The sequence below is a fragment of the Micromesistius poutassou genome, assembly GCF_964030765.1.
Source record: "Micromesistius poutassou genome assembly, chromosome: 15".
NCBI classification, from domain to species: Eukaryota; Metazoa; Chordata; class Actinopteri; order Gadiformes; family Gadidae; genus Micromesistius; species Micromesistius poutassou.
Genome location: NC_140285.1, coordinates 11,979,654 through 11,999,334, shown reverse-complemented (window position 1 = coordinate 11,999,334; position 19,681 = coordinate 11,979,654). Strand labels below are relative to the sequence as shown.

Below are 19,681 nucleotides of genomic sequence, written 5' to 3'. Positions count from 1 at the left end.
CCCCCTGTGCTGCACGTCTCATGCTGTCTCTTGGCCTGATATGGCAGAGGGAGCCAAGTCTGTGTCTCAGAAAGGCTGGATGGTCTAAACGTCCTTCTCTCAAAGAGCCATTTTTCGTGCCTGGCATCCTGTGTTAGACTCCCTGGCCAGCCTTAGCCCAGTCCCCCAGTCAGGCTGAGGGCTGGGCAGTGGCAGCCTCCTTTTCAGACCCAAAAAACAGTCTGGATACATGGCACCTCTGAAGACAAAGGAGCATGAAAGCCCATCTGGGGATGGAACGTATAGGTATCCAGGTATATACACAGGTGTTTTGTCATGATGACCACCTCTAGCATGTGTGTAACTGTGAGCTTGCATGCATGCATGTGTGCATGCCTACATACATGCGCATGAATACATTATAACCTCATTTTCTGTGCCTTTTTTAGGCACTGATCTCAGAGAGGCACCTTCAGTGTCCTCTACCTCCAGCCATATTGTGCTCCAGTTTGTTTGGTGCTGCTGGTTGTGCTCGGGTCGGCAGCATGTTATGGTGCCTGTCCTAGTTAATCACCTCTGTGGCAGAATGGTCCCACCAGCCCTCTTCTGCAACCCTCTATCAAGGGGAAGGCAGGGGGGCTTTCTGCAGAGAACACACAGGCGACAAGTAAGACCATAGTCTCACAAATCAGACTTTAGATTAATAGCTAAAGTCTGATGGCAGACAATGAACATAAGTCTAGGTGAAGTGAACGGATTGTTTCGCTTTCTTTAGCTTTGTATTTCTTTTTCGACCAATCAGGTGGCTCGCGGTGGGGATCTGTGAGGGAATATTTGGCAAACACAAACTCGGCCTGCACTGTAAAAAAGTGTCTTTGAAGTTTTCAAATCAATAATGTGTAGACTGGCCAATGTAAAAATACACAAATTCAAATCCTTTTCTGAAAGCATCAGCACTCGAGCCAATTAGTTTTCTTCTGTAGAATATTTCCATGACCAAACGGAACAAGGTGTAACACCAGGACTTGCAGTTGTTGGTTGGGGCTCAGGCTCTGTACTGTCTCCCCCCCAGAAGTTATGCTACAACATTGTTGGGCTGCTGGCTCTGAGATTAGCCAGACCCTACCTCTCTCCTCTCTCTCCTCACCTCTGTCTCTGCTGTCAGCTCAGATTCACATAACCCGAAGACGTTTCCCTTATTTAATCTTACCTCATCATCCACCCTGCAAAATTCCGAAGAAATTTTCAATCAGGCAGATGAACCGCTTCAAAATATTTTTGTATTTATATATAAAGTGACAAACATGGAGCAAATTCAAGCCAATTTCTGAAAATGTTCCTCTCTTCTGGCCTCCCTCCCCCCTCTAAATTGGGGGAGAAAAACTAAGCAAGAGGGGTGGATCTGAGCTGCCTTCCTAGACAGGTAGGGCTGTATCCGAATACCATGCGAGACAGTGGGAAATAATGTGCTGGTGCAGAGCTCAGCCACACAACCTGGAGAGCTACTGAGCACCAGAGACACACACACTCACTCATGTCTGGCGTCTCGCTGACATAATGGGACTCATTTGGTTTTTCACCAAGACTAGGGGCATAATGTGAGCACAGAATTCAGTATGGCCTCAACTCATTACAACATGACATGAGACAGAGCAATCTGCGTCACTGCACTGTAGCCTGTGTGAACAGCATGACTGCGGACAAGTTTCTTGTATTAGCCCTGGCAGAGGCATTCACCCCCTGAATAACGTAAAAAAAAAAGGGTCTTTATTGTGTGCCCACAAAGGACCACACACCACAGGGATTAAAGCATAACCTTCTATTAGTCTAACCATGGTATGGGTACATCTGTGGGCTGTCGCTCTCTGAATGACTTGGGAGACTTTTAATTCTCAGTAAAATAACCTTTTTTGTCTTCTACAAATACGTGTTGCATTGGGTGTTGTGTGTATGCTCATGTCTCGTGTCTGTGGGGTGTTGCCTTTTTTGTGGTTTCCTATCTCTGCTTCTCTTTTCTCTTCAATTTTATTGGTACTACGTATGCCTGAATGGCCCAACCTGTGTGCCAATGCATTTATTAGAGAGAGAGAGAGAGAGAGAGAGAGAGAGAGAGAGAGAGAGAGAGAGAGAGAGAGAGAGAGAGAGAGAGAGATATTGCATGTTGCAATTTCTGACAACATGCAGTAAATTCAGTAAATCCTAATTCCCAAGGTCCATAAGCTGCCCGATGATTCATAATACAATCACATTAAATGCATGTATACAATTCAGAATATATGGATATTGTTTTGTGTTTATTGGTTTATTTGTTATATTATTTTTGCTTTTGAATGATTTGGCAATGAAAACATAATTAAAGCAAATGAAGAGAGAGAGAGAGAGAGAGAGAGACAGAGAGAGAGAGAGAGAGAGAGAGAGAGAGGGCGGGGTGAAAGCGTTTGAGCATGAGAGAAAGATCGACAGACAGACCGAAAGGGGGGGGGGGGGGAGGGGTGGGGGGGGGGGGGGGGAGGAGGGCGTGCCACAACTCTGTACACGGAATTTCGAGTTGGCGCAACACAGTCGCGGTTCGGGATCCCTACCTGCTGACCCACTGGGCACCGAGGAGGCGAGGCTCTCGGTCGGTGACGGGTCGAGGAGCGGACTAGGGGTTGTGTCGGTATGGCAGTGGCAACGTCGATAACATCTCTTGAGCTAGCGAATGACAGTCGTGCCCAAAACATTGGAGGTAAGAAAGTAGTAGTAGTAGGCTAGTAGTAGCTCTTCACCATTTAGGAATACTTGATAGAAATACAGTAGGTATGTTATACATTTCCCTCCACTGTTGCCACTAATCCTGTATAACGCGTAACTTATCCATCTCGTTCTGCTTAAAACCATATATTATCTTATCTTATGCATAAACATATTTATATTGAAGTGTAGGTGATTGACAGCCCTGTTTTCGTTTATTGTTTTTTAAATACTTGATTGCTTGGTTCTCGTTCAAAAATCTTCGGGACTTTTTTTTATCGTGTTTAAACTTAGCCTACGTTTTTACGTGCTTAAACACTGTCGTTTGTAAAGATTAATTTAGTAATAGGCCTTCATAGTCAAAACACACTCTCTCTCTCTCTCTCTCTCTCTCTCTCTCTCTCTCTCTCTCTCTCTCTCTCTCTCTGTCTCTCTCTCTTCAGAATAAGAAGATGAGGCTAATTTAATTCAAAGCAAATATAAAGTTCATATCTCTCTTCATATCTCTCATATCTTTCTGTCCTCCACCATCCCTCTCTTCTTCCTTCCGTCTTTCTTTCTGTTTGTTTCCTCTTCCTACCAATGAACAACTGTAGTCATCATTAACACAAGCGCACACACGCACACACTCTGAACTGATATTGACATCTTCTTAATAAGATCATATGCAGACTTATGTAGCCATACTCCATGCCATATGGAGCCTACTCATAATAGCACAATAATAAGATCATCTGCACAAATAGCATTGTGCTGCATGATAACCAAATGCAGCATTTTTCCACAATGTTTTCAAGAATTTGTCAAATGTCCTCCTGCTTCTTTGATATCGTCAGCAGTTGCTGCTTGAGTGTCACACGGCGTAAAAGAGTTTGTCACTTTGTGTGCTGAGCAAGCTTCTTTGTGGGGTTCAGCACTGATAGCCGAGGAATTGCTGTCCCATCCTGCGTTAGGGCTGTTATTAGCCAGGTCATCCTTGCACAAAATATTTTTAATCTCATAAATAAAGGATTAATAATATAAATATGCATATGGAAAATCTCAGTGTAATGGTTCAACCTCTATAAATGTACATTTAAAATGGACAGGTTTTCGATACATGCATTAATACTTGATATTGAATGGTTATGTCAACCTCTCACTTCACTTCTCTTGTAGTGGATCGGAGTTAGTTTTAACCTCAATAGTCAATCAATCATTGGGTTAGCTGTCAAAAGAAAAATGAAGAATGCTTTATCAATCTGCAACCCTTTTATTGGGCTTGTTCATAAGAAAGCATCATTGGATTTTTGGTTTGAGTTACTCCGCCATATTAAGGACTCAAGAGAGTTGTAGTAGCCTACTGATTCAATCCTTAACCAACGTTTACCTAAACATAGCTCAATGAAAAACGTTTTTTTCCCATGCTACATCTCACATAGGAAACGCTGTTGAAGTTTCAAACACAAAAAATGTCTCACCATAATGACCAATACATGTCACACGATATTCTGACACAACACGTCAGACAAAAAAAAACGTTACTACCAACTGAATAACCAACAGTCCAATGCTCCTAAAAATGGTGGGGCGGCCATTACGATGTGACGTCACAATGTACAAGCCTGATAGTGCTGAAAGCTTTTCAGTGCGGAAATTCACAATGCGTTGTGTTTTAATTTGCAGCCCTTGCCCAGCAGTGCACCCCCAGGCCTCTGCCTTCCCTGGGCACCCAGAGGATCATCCAAGGCAATGGAACCAACGTGGGCACCGTCATCTCCTTGCAGTGCCCGGACCACACCCGGCTGATGGGCTCTAATGTGGTGTGTGAAATGAGCCCCAGCAGCCCCCAGTGGGTCGGGGAGACCTATTGTAGCCGTGAGTAGAACATGAGAATACAGGCTGAGGATACAGCTTTCATAATGCACACTGCACGGCGTCCATAACATACATCATGGAAGAGTTGATGGACCATGTCTCTGTAAGAATGATAAACATTGGGCGTACGACATCATTGTTAATGATATGGTGGAAAGGGTTCAAACACTAAACACTAAGACATTAAGACACATTACAATGATTACAATGAAATATTAATAACATGATTGACACTAATGTGTGTGTGTGTGTGTGTGTGTGTGTGCAGTAATTGTGCATGGATGAATGTTATCATCAAGCACATATGTGGGTTTTCTCTCTGCACAGCCTTGTCTGCGTACGGGGAGTTCGGTTTCCGCGTGGCCGTGTGGGCGTCCGTTGTGAGCTCCTGCGTCATTGTGGTGCTGTCCATGGCCTTCATCCTCTGCTGTCTGCATACGCGCTTCAAGACGAAGACGAGGAAGAGAAGCCACCAAAAGAGGTGCAAACACTCGCTTTGACATCGGAAGCCTCGTCTGTTGTCATGGCTTCCAAACTGAAACTGATCCCCCCCCCACTAACGCTAAGGCTGATGCTTTGCGACCACAGGGAGACCGAGGAGGAAGAGTGGCTTCGTAGGCAGGGTGCAGGGGGCAGGGCTGGTTGCCCTCCTCATCATCACAGCAGGAACAACAACAACAACAACAGCCGTCAGAAGGCAGCGGCGTTGCGTCCAGGCGGCCATGAAGGTGTATTCGTCGACAACCAAGCACCATGCGGGTGAGAATGGCTCTCACTCTCGTCGAGACACACACACACACACACACACACACGGAAGCAGCAATAAATGTGTAAATAACTATAAAGAACACTTTTTTCACAATAAAATGCATCAAGCAGCGTTAGTCAAAACGTGGCATCATTTCAGTAGTAGTGAAATGGAGGTGTGCTAGGAAGTGTTCTTCATAGGGCCTCAGAAGGGGAATGACAAAACGGTAATGTTTTACGAGCACCAAACACAAATATGAGCATACTGCTGTCAGTCAGAAACCACCTGAGACCTGAGAAAAAACCCACGAGAATCTTATCGTAACAATGTTTTTTTTCTATCACAGATCTTGTCTCCTGCATCCCTACGGCGATCGTACCGTTCCATCCTCAACTGCCCTCCCTGGAAAAGGCTACAGCCAATCTCCCTTAGCCCGGGACATGACACTGGAGCAGGACGCAGCAGGCCCACTTCTGAACTCCCATTATCTCCAGCACCACTCACCTGCCCCGCACGGGCCGCCCTGTCCGATGGGCCATGGAGCACAGAACTCGGGTCCAGCGCAGAGCCTAGCTGCTTGCTCGGCTGGTGGCCGTGGTGCTGGGGTGGTGCGACAGCTTGGAGGGCAGGAGCACAGAATACCGCGTGCGACCCAACACACCTCCCAGGAGTCCAACGTTGCGAATTCAAAAAGCGAATGCTCCATACGGATTATATCTGTGTGAGCAGGACACATATTTGATAATAAAACAAAACAAACTGTAAATAGGTTTAGTAGTTTAGTAGGTGATGTTTTTTCTAACGTCAATGACTGAAGGAAACTAAAAGGCATAATTCTGTAAAAACAGTGAGTACCATTTCGGAGGCTGTGCCTTCGGTGAAATTGTATGGAGACACTGCCATCTGTCTGTAAGAGTGAGCCATTGCACTTTTAAGGATGCCTTTCTTGTACATAATTCTGCAGGCCATTGTAAATATATTTGCGAAAGATTTCATTTAAATAAACATGTTTTAAATGCAATACTGTTATTTTTCAAGAAAGTCAGACTCACTGCAGTTATTTATTGATCTTACTGCTTTGAATTAATTGTGACTCGTAGGTAGGAATGACGCCGGAAAAGCAAGTCTTAGCAGTATAAACCCCCTCTGGTTAATCTATGGGATAGTCGTCACTATAAATAGCATGTAGGCCTATTCCCTTTTTTGTTGTTCGGCCAAGATAACCCCGTTCCCTGGCCGTTCTAATCTCACTAAAGAACGCTGCAGGGACGGGATGCCCTAACCGAGCGTTATTGGCAGGAGAGAGGTCGGGTCATCCGATAGAGAGATCCTTTTCGTTTACATGGCGTTTTGACTTTTTTTTTTTCAAAACTCCATATTTATTCTCCACCTCATTGGTGTTGTTGTCGTTTTCATCATTTTCGTATTCTTATTCTTAAGAAACGAGAGAGAACGGACATTCACTACAATTAAGGATCCTCTGTCAGCCCAGGGCCGCGACCAGGCTGGCTTGTGGATCTGAATCCATCCTTGGCCTGGCCGCACGATGGCGGCAGCGAGAAGCAGCAGGAAGTTTACCCAAGCTTTTTAACATTAAGTAAAAGAAGACAACAAATCAAAACCACATGGCATGGGAGGTTTGTTCACATTTGTTCTTTTAGGGACGTCAAATTAATTGTGGAGGTTGTAAAATGGTAGAGCCAATCAAGCTCTACCTGGAGCCAAAATTGGGGTTAGGAAGGTATGCATTTACAGTGCTATTTGGTCTCAGGGACATATTTTTATTCGCAGAAGAAGGTAGTACTTTGTGTCAGGCATATTTTCCTTAATGTGTTAGCCTGCGTTTGTCTTCCGTGCCGGTGTAATTGTCATCATCCTCGGCCAGACATTGATGATTACCGTGATCCACGTCTCCAGAGGGACGCTCAGTTCCTGTGTGGGCACCAGAGGATGGACACGGCACTACTCGACAGATTGGTTCTGCAGCTCAACAGGATCCACCCGCAGATGCTGAACGACCATGAGGCACAAAGGGTGACCTGTAGATTACCAATTACTATAATGCAAAAAAATCATTACTGTGCAGGTAGGGGGTGAGGCGTATTACTAAATATTGCCTACAGGTGAAGTGTACTGCGATTCGAATCCATAACTGTTCACCTGGGAATCCATCCTACCCACTGCTATACTGACCAGTACCCTACTATCTTTGTGTGTATTGAAGGTGAGGCCGTGTATGTGTGTTGCTGTAGTTCAGGAACCTGGCGGTGGCCACTAGGGGAAGGCTGGCTGAGTTGCTGGAGCACCTGCAGCAGGAGGGAGATGAGGCGTGTCTGGGGTTCTACCAAGCCCTCCAGCTCCACGCCGAGGACCTCTACTGCACCTTACCAAGCAGGGTCAGCCTCCGAGGTCACCGGCTACAAGCACAGAGACTGTACAAATCCTTTGTTTTGTCCACCGTCTCAGAATAATGTGGTGTTAAAAACCTGTTATATTACATAACAGGTTTTTCACACCACACTATTCTGATAAAAATATGTTTATATATATAATATATGTAAAATCTATATACAGAAAAATCAATATACATGCACGTGTCTCCAGTCTAGTGCACACTGGAAGTAAGCATATGGCTAAAACTGATTTATTAAAATATATGTGCTTGCATTTTTGTTTATGATATGTTGAACATGAACCATGAGTTGCACATTTCTCCACGGAAATGTCAACCCTGTACGAGCTGTAACAGTTCATTTTTTCATTTTATTTATTTGATGTGGTTTGTTCAAACATTAAACTGTAGCTACTGCTGACTGGCAGATATGTAATACACCTCAATTCTTCATATATGATGTATATTCCAGCTACACCTGTATTTACTCAAAAACTTAAACTCTACCACGCTGTGTTATCACGGGCTGTCTTACTATCAGCTTCTCAGTGTATCACTTTTTATGAAGGCTTAGGCGAATGTTCAGAGAGGGCTTTGTCTCTATTCTACAGCTTGTCATTTTCGTTGTTTGCTTTTTACCCACTCCCCTCACTTCTGTTTTTTCTCTCTGTTCTAGAAATTGCAGAACCCAAGAAGACCAACACTTTGACAGGCAAACAAGAGAGATCTGTGCAAAACCACGAGGGTAAAACCCAATGAACAGTGCTGCCCTGATCGATAGTTCTGGTACAGTTCTTATTAAGTACTGTAAAACCGATGTCTGGGTTGACGGCACTTTTAGGAGCAAATACAGCTGCATGACTGTAAAGAACATCTCTACGAAAATAGGTTCGTCCTTCTATAAGCTTTCGAAGCACGATGCGCTTTTCAACCAATGGCACTGTCTGCTGAACCCTGTCACCTCTATTATCACACAATGTGGCCGCATCTCCCTGCATGTTAAAATGACATCACCGCATTGTCACATTACATCAAGAGCTCTGGCTTTGTAGGTCAGCTTAGCTCACGTGCAGCCGCCAACAAAAACATACAAAAACAGCCTCTTCTGTTCTGCATTCTTTTGAACAGACACTGTTGCATCCAGTGGGTCAAATGTGAATCCCTACCAACAAAATGGGGTCATCCACAGTGTGTCTGTGAGATGATACTGGAGATCTGTGAATAAAGAGAGAGCTCACAAAGATTGCTTTTTTATCCCCCAGAGATATTTCTACACTGAGTGACCATCTTTTTTTTTTGTTTGTTTCTAGATGTAATCTAAACATGATATATACCGCTTTAGAATGCACTTCATCTGTCCATTATATCCTTGCATCCTTTTTTAAATTGCCATGTTCTTGATTTGTACAACCATCCTTTATCTTGATTTGTATAACAACCTTTATCTTGATGCATACAACCACGTTTATAACCCGATAGTAAAATTCAATTCTATCTCCATCGTCACTTCATAATCCAAAAATACTGTATTGTATATTACATTTTTCTCCACCACATAACATTGAACCTAGCATACTAACCTACACACCTGTATCATCAAAATAGCTGATATGGACAATCGTTTATCAAAGTCTGACTATTTTCTCTGTGTGCAGGGCCCTGGTTCTTCCTGAGCTGCTTCTGCCTCACCGTGGGCCTCGCTGGGCTCTATTATTATGGAGGTGAATCATACACACTGATAGAAAGGTAGTTCTGTGTTGAGCCTGTACTCTTCGCTCAGTCTAACTGACGGTCTCTGTGACTCAGTTTATCTCCCGTAGGAAATCATAGTTTAGTTTTACAAATAATTGTATGCTATATTTTGGCTATTTTTGTGAAGTTGTTTTCTTATCCTGAATAATATTTTTTTATTCCACAGGCTTTTCTCAATTCCATTTTGTTTTTAGTTTTTTCCTCTCAGTGCTGGGGGCATGCGTCTATTCAATGTCCTTCTCTCCCTGCTCTGTTTACTCCCAGACGGTGATATCTGAAGAGGTTCTGGTCCGTTCCTCCATTGTCCTGTGGCAGGGCCGGGCAGAGCGGCAAAACAACGCTGTGATTTCGTATGAGCCAAGGACAAATGGCAATCTACTCCATGGATGAGTAAGCGTGAGATCAACAAGCTTGAGAATATTAAGCTCCTCCGTGCCTCTACAAACTGAGCTATGGTGCTGCTCAGCCTGTACATATTTGTCTACACTCCATTTCAAATCAAGGAAATCTGAGGCTAAAAGTGAAAATAAAATGCCTGACATTGGCACATGACATTCCACAAATCACCGGAATACTGTTTTTCAATGTACATTGCCTGTTTGAAACGGATTAAGAAAGGAATGTGTGACACACAACCACAGTATTCAAGACTGAGGACAAATGGGTCGATCCCACTGAACCGGTGATGTTCCTAGCCCCTAGGAATGAGCAGGTGGGGGTTCTGATGAGGCTCTCTTTCTCTCAAAGGAGACCGAAAACAGCTGACTGAGTTGAGCTTTGCGGTGGCTCAGCTGTACAGTAAGACAATTCTTTAGCCATACAGTTTGCTTGACAATTTGCTATTCAGTGGTGAACAGTGCAAAAAAGATTTGTTCACCGGTCTACACAGCTTCAGGGCCCCACTGCTGCCCCCAATGCTGAGGTCATCATGTTGTTGAAAAACCAATAATGGCATTATCCTTAAATGTCTCTGAACTGCTGCTCACTGGATCCATGTGACCGAAATAGGCTCAGGTATTTTTATTACATATTCAGTTTAGTGGAAAAGTATAATTCTGTGTCATAGACATGCAGAGAGAGAGAGAGAGAGAGAGAGAGAGAGAGAGAGAGAGAGAGAGAGAGAGAGAGAGAGAGAGAGAGAGAGAGAGAGAGAGAGAGAGAGAGAGAGAGAGAGAGAGAGAGAGAGAGAGAGAGAGAGAGAGAGAGAGAGAGAGAGACCTACTTTAAGTAACTTGCACAAAAGAAACACTTTGATTATATTTATAGTTTGCTGCTACCAAAAATAAATGGTAACATCTTGGATTATCCAGTTGGTTCGTAACATCCATTAATAATGTAACCACTGTCTCCTGATGCAGTAGGTTAATAACTAGCCAGGCTGTTTGTGTGGTGTTGTTCTAGCCCTTTTTAGTCTGTTGAAAGAGCAAATGGATAGTTGTAACATTCTGCCTTTAAATGACAAGGTTATATTCACTAGATGGCAATGTTACTTCATTTGAATTTGCATCTTTGCTAGGACAGGTTAAGGAAAATCGTATCAGGTTTCTGCTTGGCTAAGCCTTATCTAAGTGTATCCACATTCATTAAAAGTGGAAGCATTGCATAAGCATACTAGTCATAAGGCACTTCAACAAAGGTTCTTTCAGCCTCAAGGATCAGAAATAACTTAAAAGGAAGGCTTCCCTGTTTCCGATTTACTCACAGCCAATTTGAGTTCTTGCAGGATTGCTTTAGTTGCACATTAGTCTCAGGGAAGATGCTGAGTTTGGATCCTCTCCCTGTGCTGTGTTCTCTGAGTGGGGGTCCACTATGTAGAGGCAGGGGATGGAGGTGTCTGTGGGACAACTCACACCTCCATGTAAAGGAGAATGCTATTCTTAGTCCTACTTTCAAACATCTGAAACTTCTTTGAAGATAAGAATGTATTTGATAGAAGGATCCCATCCTCATCTCCTTCTGGGAGCAGAAGGAGATGCTGTGATAGAGATGTGTTATCTGCATGTATCCATCCATCTTCGCATCAGCCCTGTGAGGAGCCGTTTGTGTGTCATCAATCAAGAGCTTGGCCCGTCTGGCTGTTTCCACGGTTACTAGAGGTATCTGTGGGGGAGGAAGAGGATAGAAGTATGACATTAGGATTTTTATTTTTCCCATCCGTGGGGTCCTTTGTAAAAATGTGTTTGGATAATTTCATTTGAGGACATGTATTCTACCAAATTCATATACATTGATTCAAGGAATCTGGAAGAATATCAGCCCTTGCTGCCCTTATTCACAACATCTTTAACAATTGAAGTGTATAAAAGGGAGAGGGTGACACTAATTATTGAGGTTCCAGTGACAGTGCTGAAACACTGTCTAATTAAGGCGTCCGTTTTAACAAGCAGTTGTGTTTGGATGTGTACTTTGCTTCCTCCCTGACTCACCCACCGCTGGGGCAGAATCGTGCACGCACGCACACACGCACGCACACAAGCACGCACGCACGGCTGTTCCTTTCATTGGTGAGAGACACTTGCTCACAAACACACACACAACTGAATGCTTGTGTAATTGGGTGTTCGGGGGCTTGAGGTTTGTGGCTGGGGAGAGATATGCTGGTCAGGTAAACCTGTAGAAGTGGGTCAGGCAGTTTGAGCTAGGCAGCAGAGAGGCACGCCCTTCCCTGCATACACACGTCCCGTGGCCCCGTCAGACCTCAGGGATCAAGCTGTCTGGAAAAGACTGATGACGTCCTGCTTTTCAGCTTGGCGAATATCATTAAATATTTAGCCTCCAGCCGTGTGTCTATGCCGGCCTGGGGGTGTGTCTATAGTGTGTGTGTGTGTGGGTGTGTGTGTTATTGGTGTGTGAGGTCAGCTCGTGTGTGTGTGTGTTTGTGTGTTTCTGTCTGGCCGGTCCAGGGGGGTAACTCAGGGGCACGGACAGAGACAGACAGCGAGCTCACGTGTGCGCCTGGCTGTTGTTATCACCTTTCCTGTTTATCCACTAGGAACAAATGGCCTGTTGTTCTTTGACCAGACCCCCCCCCCCCTCCCACCCTCTCTATCTTTCTCTCTCTGTCTCTCTCTCCCCCATTCTCCCCATTCCTGCAGTGCTTTGAGGGACAAGGGCATTCTGGTAAATGCACAGCGTTCTGGACTGGGCGTCGGTTGTGTCCAGTGGAAGTTACCGGGAGAGAGGTCAGTGTGTTGGTAGGTCACGCAGTACAGAGATAATTTTGCTAACAACATGTTGACCACAAGAGAGTCTATAGAGTCAGGGAAATACAGAGAATACAGAGAGAGAATAGTGAGGGAGAGAGAGAATAGTGAGAAAACTGAATAGTGACTGAAATTTATCATTGGGTTGCTGCAAACATGGAAAGTCTGGAGTTGATATTCAGCCAAAATAACAAGCCTTTGTTTAAGCTTGGTTGCTATAGTTTGGGCCTCTGAACTCAAACAGCTGTAACCAAAACATTGGCTACTGCTATGAAAAACCCCAGGCCTGGATTCACATTGGCCTCAATCATCAGACCTGGAGTGATAGCTTCAGGTCCCATCACACTTCAGACAAAACCAGAATGGCCGATGTCACACACACACACACACACACAAAAAACAACAACAAAGTCTGATTAAGGTGATCTATCGGAGCCCACTTGTCTGTAAAATCAGCCAGACAATCACTGCATAGTGATTTAACTGCCAAATCAAGTACTTCTCCATGCCAAGAGATGTTAACTTGTCCTCAACTAAATCACAAATAGGCAATAAAAAATGCTTGGCTAACAAGGGTGTGAAAATATTTTTAGAGTTCTTGGGCGAACACAAATGATTAGTTTAGTCTTTGAAATATGTCATTCTGTGAATAAAAACAAAAGTGTTGTACATGACATATCTACCATGTCACTGACCTTTAGGTTAATGTTCGTTTATACAACACGGAGAACAAAACATTTTGTGGCAGTGTAACACAACAGCCCTGTGGTGTATTGCGATCAAAATAAACACAATTTGTACGTGTGTGTGTGTGTGTGTGTTTGTGTGTGTGGGCATATGCGTCTGTGAGCATGTGCTTGCACTCGTGCATGCATGAGTTTCCTTGCATGCATGCGCTCGTATTAGTAGCGGAAGATTATCAAAGGTTTAAGGGTGTGAGGACCCCTGCCTGTACACCTGGGTCACGCAGAGTCCGAGGGGGGGGGGGGGGGGGTCGCAGGCTGGTATGTAGGCCATTCACAGCACGCACCGCCTGCTCCAATACACCAGTCTCCGTACCAGCAACGGAAGGAAGGAGGGCTAGTAGATTGCATGGATCACACACTAGTGGATGATAGGGAGTGACAGAGGAGGTATGGAATACGGTGTGATGGGGATGAGGCAGAGGTGTGCTGCCTCTCCAGGGGAGGCAGGGGAGGTAGGGTTGTGGAGGGGAAGGAGTTGCAAGTGAGAAATAGTAACTTGGTGGATATGGATGCTTGTCATTGCTTTATTTAGGGTTGAATGCTAAATGTAGAATAGGAATAAACAATCATAAAATACTGTAGCTTTTTATTGTCATTGGAGAAAACACAACACATCCTTAGTCCGGAGTCCAATGAATTATCTTATACCTGTAGGAATTGTTGACACATTACATTTTTTATTTATGTAACAAATACCTTTAAATATGATCGGGACAATAATCTTGTACATAATCGGGCTGGCCACAGTTATGTTTTACAGAGGATGCGACTAAATGAATCTATCTACTCAAGTTAAAGGCCTGAATTGACTAACGTTTTACATAGTGACCCATCAACAAGTTTATAGATCTTGTGGCTGTCAGAGGAAAATGAATTGCCTTCTGACTTACATTAACCTTACTGCATCAATTGATTTCTGCTGACGTGTGCATTTAAACCTGTCAGTCAAAGGCAGACTTCCCGGAAATGCTTCTGTAAGTAGGCGACAGCCTTCCACTCTGACCCCTTTCACGCTGTGAGATATACGCAAGAACATGATGATGCGCACACAGAACGTCTTCACTTCCCCACCAGTGCTGACGGAAGCACCACAACCCACTGATCTCTGACCTGGTGGACGTCAGGTTGCTAGGCTACAGCTATAGGGCCCTGTGGATAATTGGTCGTTTGTCAGGAGACGGTGGACTTGACGGTGATGGTGTACCAAGGAGTAATATAGGATGAAGAGGAGGAAGAGCCTAAAGGGCAGAGGAAGGTAGACAGACAGCGGTCTTGACAGACACTGTCAGGCCACAGAAATGGCAAAATAAATGTAAAAAGAGCAGGTGTATCTGCAATTATTATTTTTTTGTCCATGTAGAGGATGATCCCAACCAATGTGTAACAAAGCTGTGATGGGAAATGTAGGCCATATGCCATTGCGTGCTAGTACTCCATAGGTACAAATAATGGGGGAAACTAGCTCAGTGTGGGTGGTCTCGGAGCTATGAATTGTTTACTCTGTTTTGATTTTCAATGGACAGGATGAGTCAGGCAAGCAGTTCTCCAGTGTCTCTAATAGTGACGATAAGGTTATCCCGCTGGCTTAATTAACAGCCTTACATAGAGTGACCTTTGAAGACCCAGTCCCATTGTAGAGACATCTGACACCGTATTGTGTTATGTAAGGCTTTTACGCTGCGCAGTGATTCAAATCAACACATTTCTGTTTCGATACTAGAGATTTATTCTTAGCTTCTTGGCTAATTCAAAGTCCTTTTGAATCCTATTTGGATTTGGAAAAAAGGTAACTAAAAACAATACAATTATTTACCATTCGCTCATGAGTTATAAGGTCACTGATGGTGAGGTAGATTTTAATACACCACGAACCAGGAGCACCACATGCCAAAATTCTCACACACAATTTAAAAAGCAGCAAGATGCAGCCTTTCCAAATTGCCCACAGATTGTCTGCCTATCTTCACTTCCATCCAAGAGAATGGAAGGAGGAGTGCTGGGCGGAAACACAGCAGAGAGATGTGCTGTCTTTAGCAAGGGAAACAAGCAGCATCCTCTAATTTTCTACCAGGCACAGCTGAATAATCATGCCCTTTGGAAATGCATCAACTGCCACGGTTCTACTCTATTCAGCAGGGGAGAAGTTAAATAGGGAGGCGGAGTACGATAGTACACCACAGCAGTGATATTATTTGCCCTATTATCATTCCTAGAAGATAACTACTTGGCTGATCCTGTCTTTCATGCCCTTGCTCATTTCGTTGTTAAGGGTAAAGGTGTGGTGCCAATGCCTTTGAATAAATACTTTATATAAAGTAGATATGAATTATTTTGATTCTTTCCAACATCTGTAGAACCTATCTACACTTATCTGTCTATTAGTCAACAGACAATGGCTAAACATGGTCCTTCTGGCCCCAAACAATACCGTGAGAAGCAGTAAAAACCTCTTTACAGCATGTTTCTCCACGCTTCTCCACGCTACACGTACTTTTCCGTGCGTATCCAGGAACAGACACTGTGTGTCCCAAATGTAACACTGTTACTGTTGAGCAGGGTCACCCATTCTCGCTTTAAAACCCTGAAGCTGGCTTTTCAGACTGTCCTTTATCCCCTTGACAACACAATGTGGTAGGATAATGGCTGTCGGGAAATTTGCACAGTCTTTCCACAAGTGTTGTTCCAATGTCCTCCAATTCAATTTTCTTGTTGAACCATACATATTTTTAGATTGAAAATACAAGATCATGACAGGCTAATCCAGGCTAAGTTTCATCCGTTCAATTGTGTGTGTTTTTTTTTAAGAGAGTGATTCAATACTGTAGACAATAGAGTGTGTTCTCATTTGCTGAGTCAAACAAAATAAACCACACACTTGAAAGGATAAATGACAGGATCCGATCGAAATCTGCGCCTTCTTTTGAATTACACTTAATTATGATAAGCATGGAGAGTTTCCAATTAGCATACTTGTATTGTTTATTTATTTATTTTCTTCCAGTGTACACAACATGCAGCAGGCTCATCAATCACCCATCCACCTCAAATCTATTGTTGTTCTGACCAACCTAAAACCAAAGGTCCTCATTAAGTCAATTGCTCTCCACTGGTCCGAGCTTTCAACGGGTACTTCTGGGATGAATAATTCAAAGTGGATTCTGTGTCTAAAATAGACCCGAGGGACACATTGAAAGTAAAAACTTTCCTTGTGTGTGGGGGGGGGGGGGGGGGGGGCTGGTGAAAGGCAGGAAGAACGTCATCCACATAGGTGATGGTTTTAGGTCTTTTGATATTTGCTGCTATATCACAGGCCTCATCCGTGGAGTTTGCAACAGATACTATGGAAAGTTACCAAGGGCAGGTGTAGCAGTGGAAAGCTCTGTGGCCGGGCTGCTCTAGAGACCTCTGGGTGCTCAGGTTTCCTCTGCTCTCCCCACACATACACATGCAGGCCAGACACACACTAGGAACACCACATTGTGAGTAGGGTTATGCCCGTGGTCGGCTGAGATAGTTCCCCTGCCGTCCTCCGACTCTGACCGGGGATAATCGAGTAAAGGAAATGGATGGATGGATCGCTAACCAAAGTAAATAGCGTTGCCCAGAAGTCACTGAAACAGTAGATCCGTCCCACGTGGCGTTTCGGAGTAACTCGACTCAAACCCTTTCCTTGTAACCATTCTGTCCTGTTGGCCATCCTAGTAAAGCACCTAACCTCTTACACAGGTGTAAATTCATGTACTGTCATTCACTGCTGCTGTGGTAGTTTGGGGGTGGGGGGGGGGGGGGGGGGGTTGGTCATAAATAGCTTCCTTGAAGGCTACCCCGGAGACACTTACTGCTCTTTAGCCCACCTCTGTTGATTTACAACCCCATGCTAAGGCCTCTCTCCTTCTCGTCTTTTAGCTTTGAAGTTATCCAATCTGGAAGTTATTTTGGACAACTATAATGTCCTTACAAACACATATATATATGAGACTCTAACCTCCTTATGCATGCATCCAAGACAATCTTTAACATCTAAATCCCATTTGCATCCCATTATTATATAGTATACCATTTCACAATCTGCTGTGCTTAAAAAAAATAGAAAGAAAAATAAGTACTTAAGGATCGCTTCCAATGTCGTAATTGATTTACAAGACCCAGCTCAAGCCCACCAGCCTGCTATAGGGTTTATTCTTGGTGAGCTGTAGGCGTAATTTAACTGTATCACTGCTTTCATATCCAGTGATGCAAGCCGGCCCTCTTCTTCTATATTTCTATAAGACACATTCATACCGTGTACTTTTTTTCTGCATTAATTATTTAGTTATATTTATATTTATTTATTTATATAAGTAATTTTTACAGTTGTTTCCAGTACTGTTTCCTGACTGTGCATTGCATGCTCAGTATAGTGAGACATTTTGTCAATATTCTTTCCTGAAAAAGCAAGAAAAACAGACAAAATGTTTGTTTGTTTTTAGTCTGTTAAAATGATAATGGAGCAAATAAATCTGCCACTTAAAGTTTATTTTCGCCATTGGTTCATTTCATTTTTTACCCCTTTGTTTTATACATCAGCACTTATGGGCTTCCATCCATCATGTCCTATCAGCAGCGTCCTTCTCTCACTCACCGCAAACCCTGGCACTCTTCCAGGCGAGGATCGAACCAACTGTAAATCTAATTTCCATGATTCTCTGTAGGGCTTTTAGTTTACGGCCTCATGTACTGCAAAGCAAACACGGCTCCAGCGCTCAGCATGCTGGACTGCAACATTATATCACACATTGTTGCTCCAGCTATAGAATAGAATAAATAGATAGGATGAATAGAACACAATAAAAAGAAGTATACAATGTTGATGGCAGTTTTGCTTCATTATATGCCATTATTGGCTGACATTCACTTCTCCAACTGGTTAACAGTCTGCTGACGTTTGTCTTGTGACTGTGTCCTCTGAATACTTAATGACGATTGCTTTGAGGAAGCTTCTAGAGTCATTAGTGCTGGATGTGTGATATTGGTGAAAACACTGAACCTGGTGATCCAGAACATCTGACGTTTTCCTACTTAGCAAACACACCCGAGGTCTATGTTTAGGAAATAACAGGTTGCAGCTATGTCGTGGCTATTAAATAGGGATGGATGGTGTTAAAACGAAAAAATCTATAAAAACTAATGGACTAATGACTTCAAAGCTTTCAGTTGAGAACCAAGCAAGCGGGTCGGAGTAAGGACAGCTACTCTGATATTCTGCTGGTAAGCAAAGTGAACCCAATCGTCTTTGTAGGCTCTGTGTGAATGGACCAGACCTTGACAACGTACCGCACCTAACAACTGTTAAATCCACAGGTCTGAAGTCATTAGGTACCGTCATGCTTTTCTTCTTGGGAACAGGACATGCAATACAGAGCAGGCAGTGTTTGCCCCAATGGAGCTGCACAGTTGAACAGATACCAACCAAAACATATGGTCTGCTGATTATTATTGTGAACTTCTAGGATTATCAAGAGCCATATATATTCAGCACCTGATTGATACCCTTCAGAAAGAATGGCCATTGTTGTCAAGAGTTAAAGGAATCATTGATGTTATATGCTGTTCTGCTTGAAAGTTGTACAGAGATGAAATACTTATAGTATAACCAATTCCACGCATGGCTGCCCTCCTGAGTATGTCTGAAAATAGTGCTTCACTATTTGTACGATATAGCAACTTTGCTTCTCTAATCAATTAGCTAAAGGTTTTTTTAATACAGCTCAATCCCTGATAGAAATGCCATTTTCTTCACATTTTATGCTAATTTGAGTCAGGCCTGAATCTATTTCAGATTAATATTTTCATTGAAACATGTAGTACTCAAATTATTAATTAGTGCTTGAATTAATAAATAAAATGTTAGGTTCTTACCCACCTTATCCTCTCACTGTACTTTATATAGTGAGATGTTTATAGAGCATTGTTAAATATGACAAAATAAATTCAGAATGAATAGGAGATTGATACACATAATCTACAGAGAGGATTCACGGATTGTTTCTAATGTCATTGTCTCATTGAGAGAGAGAGACAGAGAGAGATTTAACACCATTTGCTTGTTTCATTGAGCATAATGACATTTTGCATGTTACGGCTCAGCTCTGATTGCCACAGGGAATTGTTGCCTGTCAGTTATCTACTAAATTCCCCCACACACGCAGAGTCAATTCTTATTTTTTCTTGCACCAGAAAATACAAGAGTTCAGCTCCTATAGATCCTGTTAGATGGATAAATCTGCTATGA

At 43.3% G+C, this 19,681-nt stretch overlaps 1 protein-coding gene across 1 annotated transcript; it reads left to right on the top strand.

Moving 5' to 3' along the window:
- The first annotated feature begins 2,556 nt into the window (after positions 1 to 2,556).
- Positions 2,557 to 6,313, top strand: susd3 (sushi domain containing 3). Its single transcript, XM_084479514.1, has 5 exons — positions 2,557 to 2,707; positions 4,378 to 4,569; positions 4,897 to 5,050; positions 5,158 to 5,328; positions 5,664 to 6,313. Exons 1-5 carry the CDS (start codon positions 2,641 to 2,643, stop codon positions 6,040 to 6,042), a joined length of 963 nt encoding a protein of 320 aa, XP_084335640.1. The 5' UTR covers positions 2,557 to 2,640; the 3' UTR covers positions 6,043 to 6,313.
- The last annotated feature ends 13,368 nt before the right edge of the window (positions 6,314 to 19,681 follow it).

Coding starts and splice junctions, on each gene's coding strand:
- susd3 (XM_084479514.1), top strand. CDS start 2,641: ATGGCAGTGGCAACGTCGATAACATCTCTTGAGCTAGCGAATGACAGT. Junction 4,570..4,896: donor CGGGGAGACCTATTGTAGCC/GTGAGTAGAACA, acceptor CTCTCTGCACAG/CCTTGTCTGCGTACGGGGAG. Junction 5,051..5,157: donor AAGAGAAGCCACCAAAAGAG/GTGCAAACACTC, acceptor TTGCGACCACAG/GGAGACCGAGGAGGAAGAGT.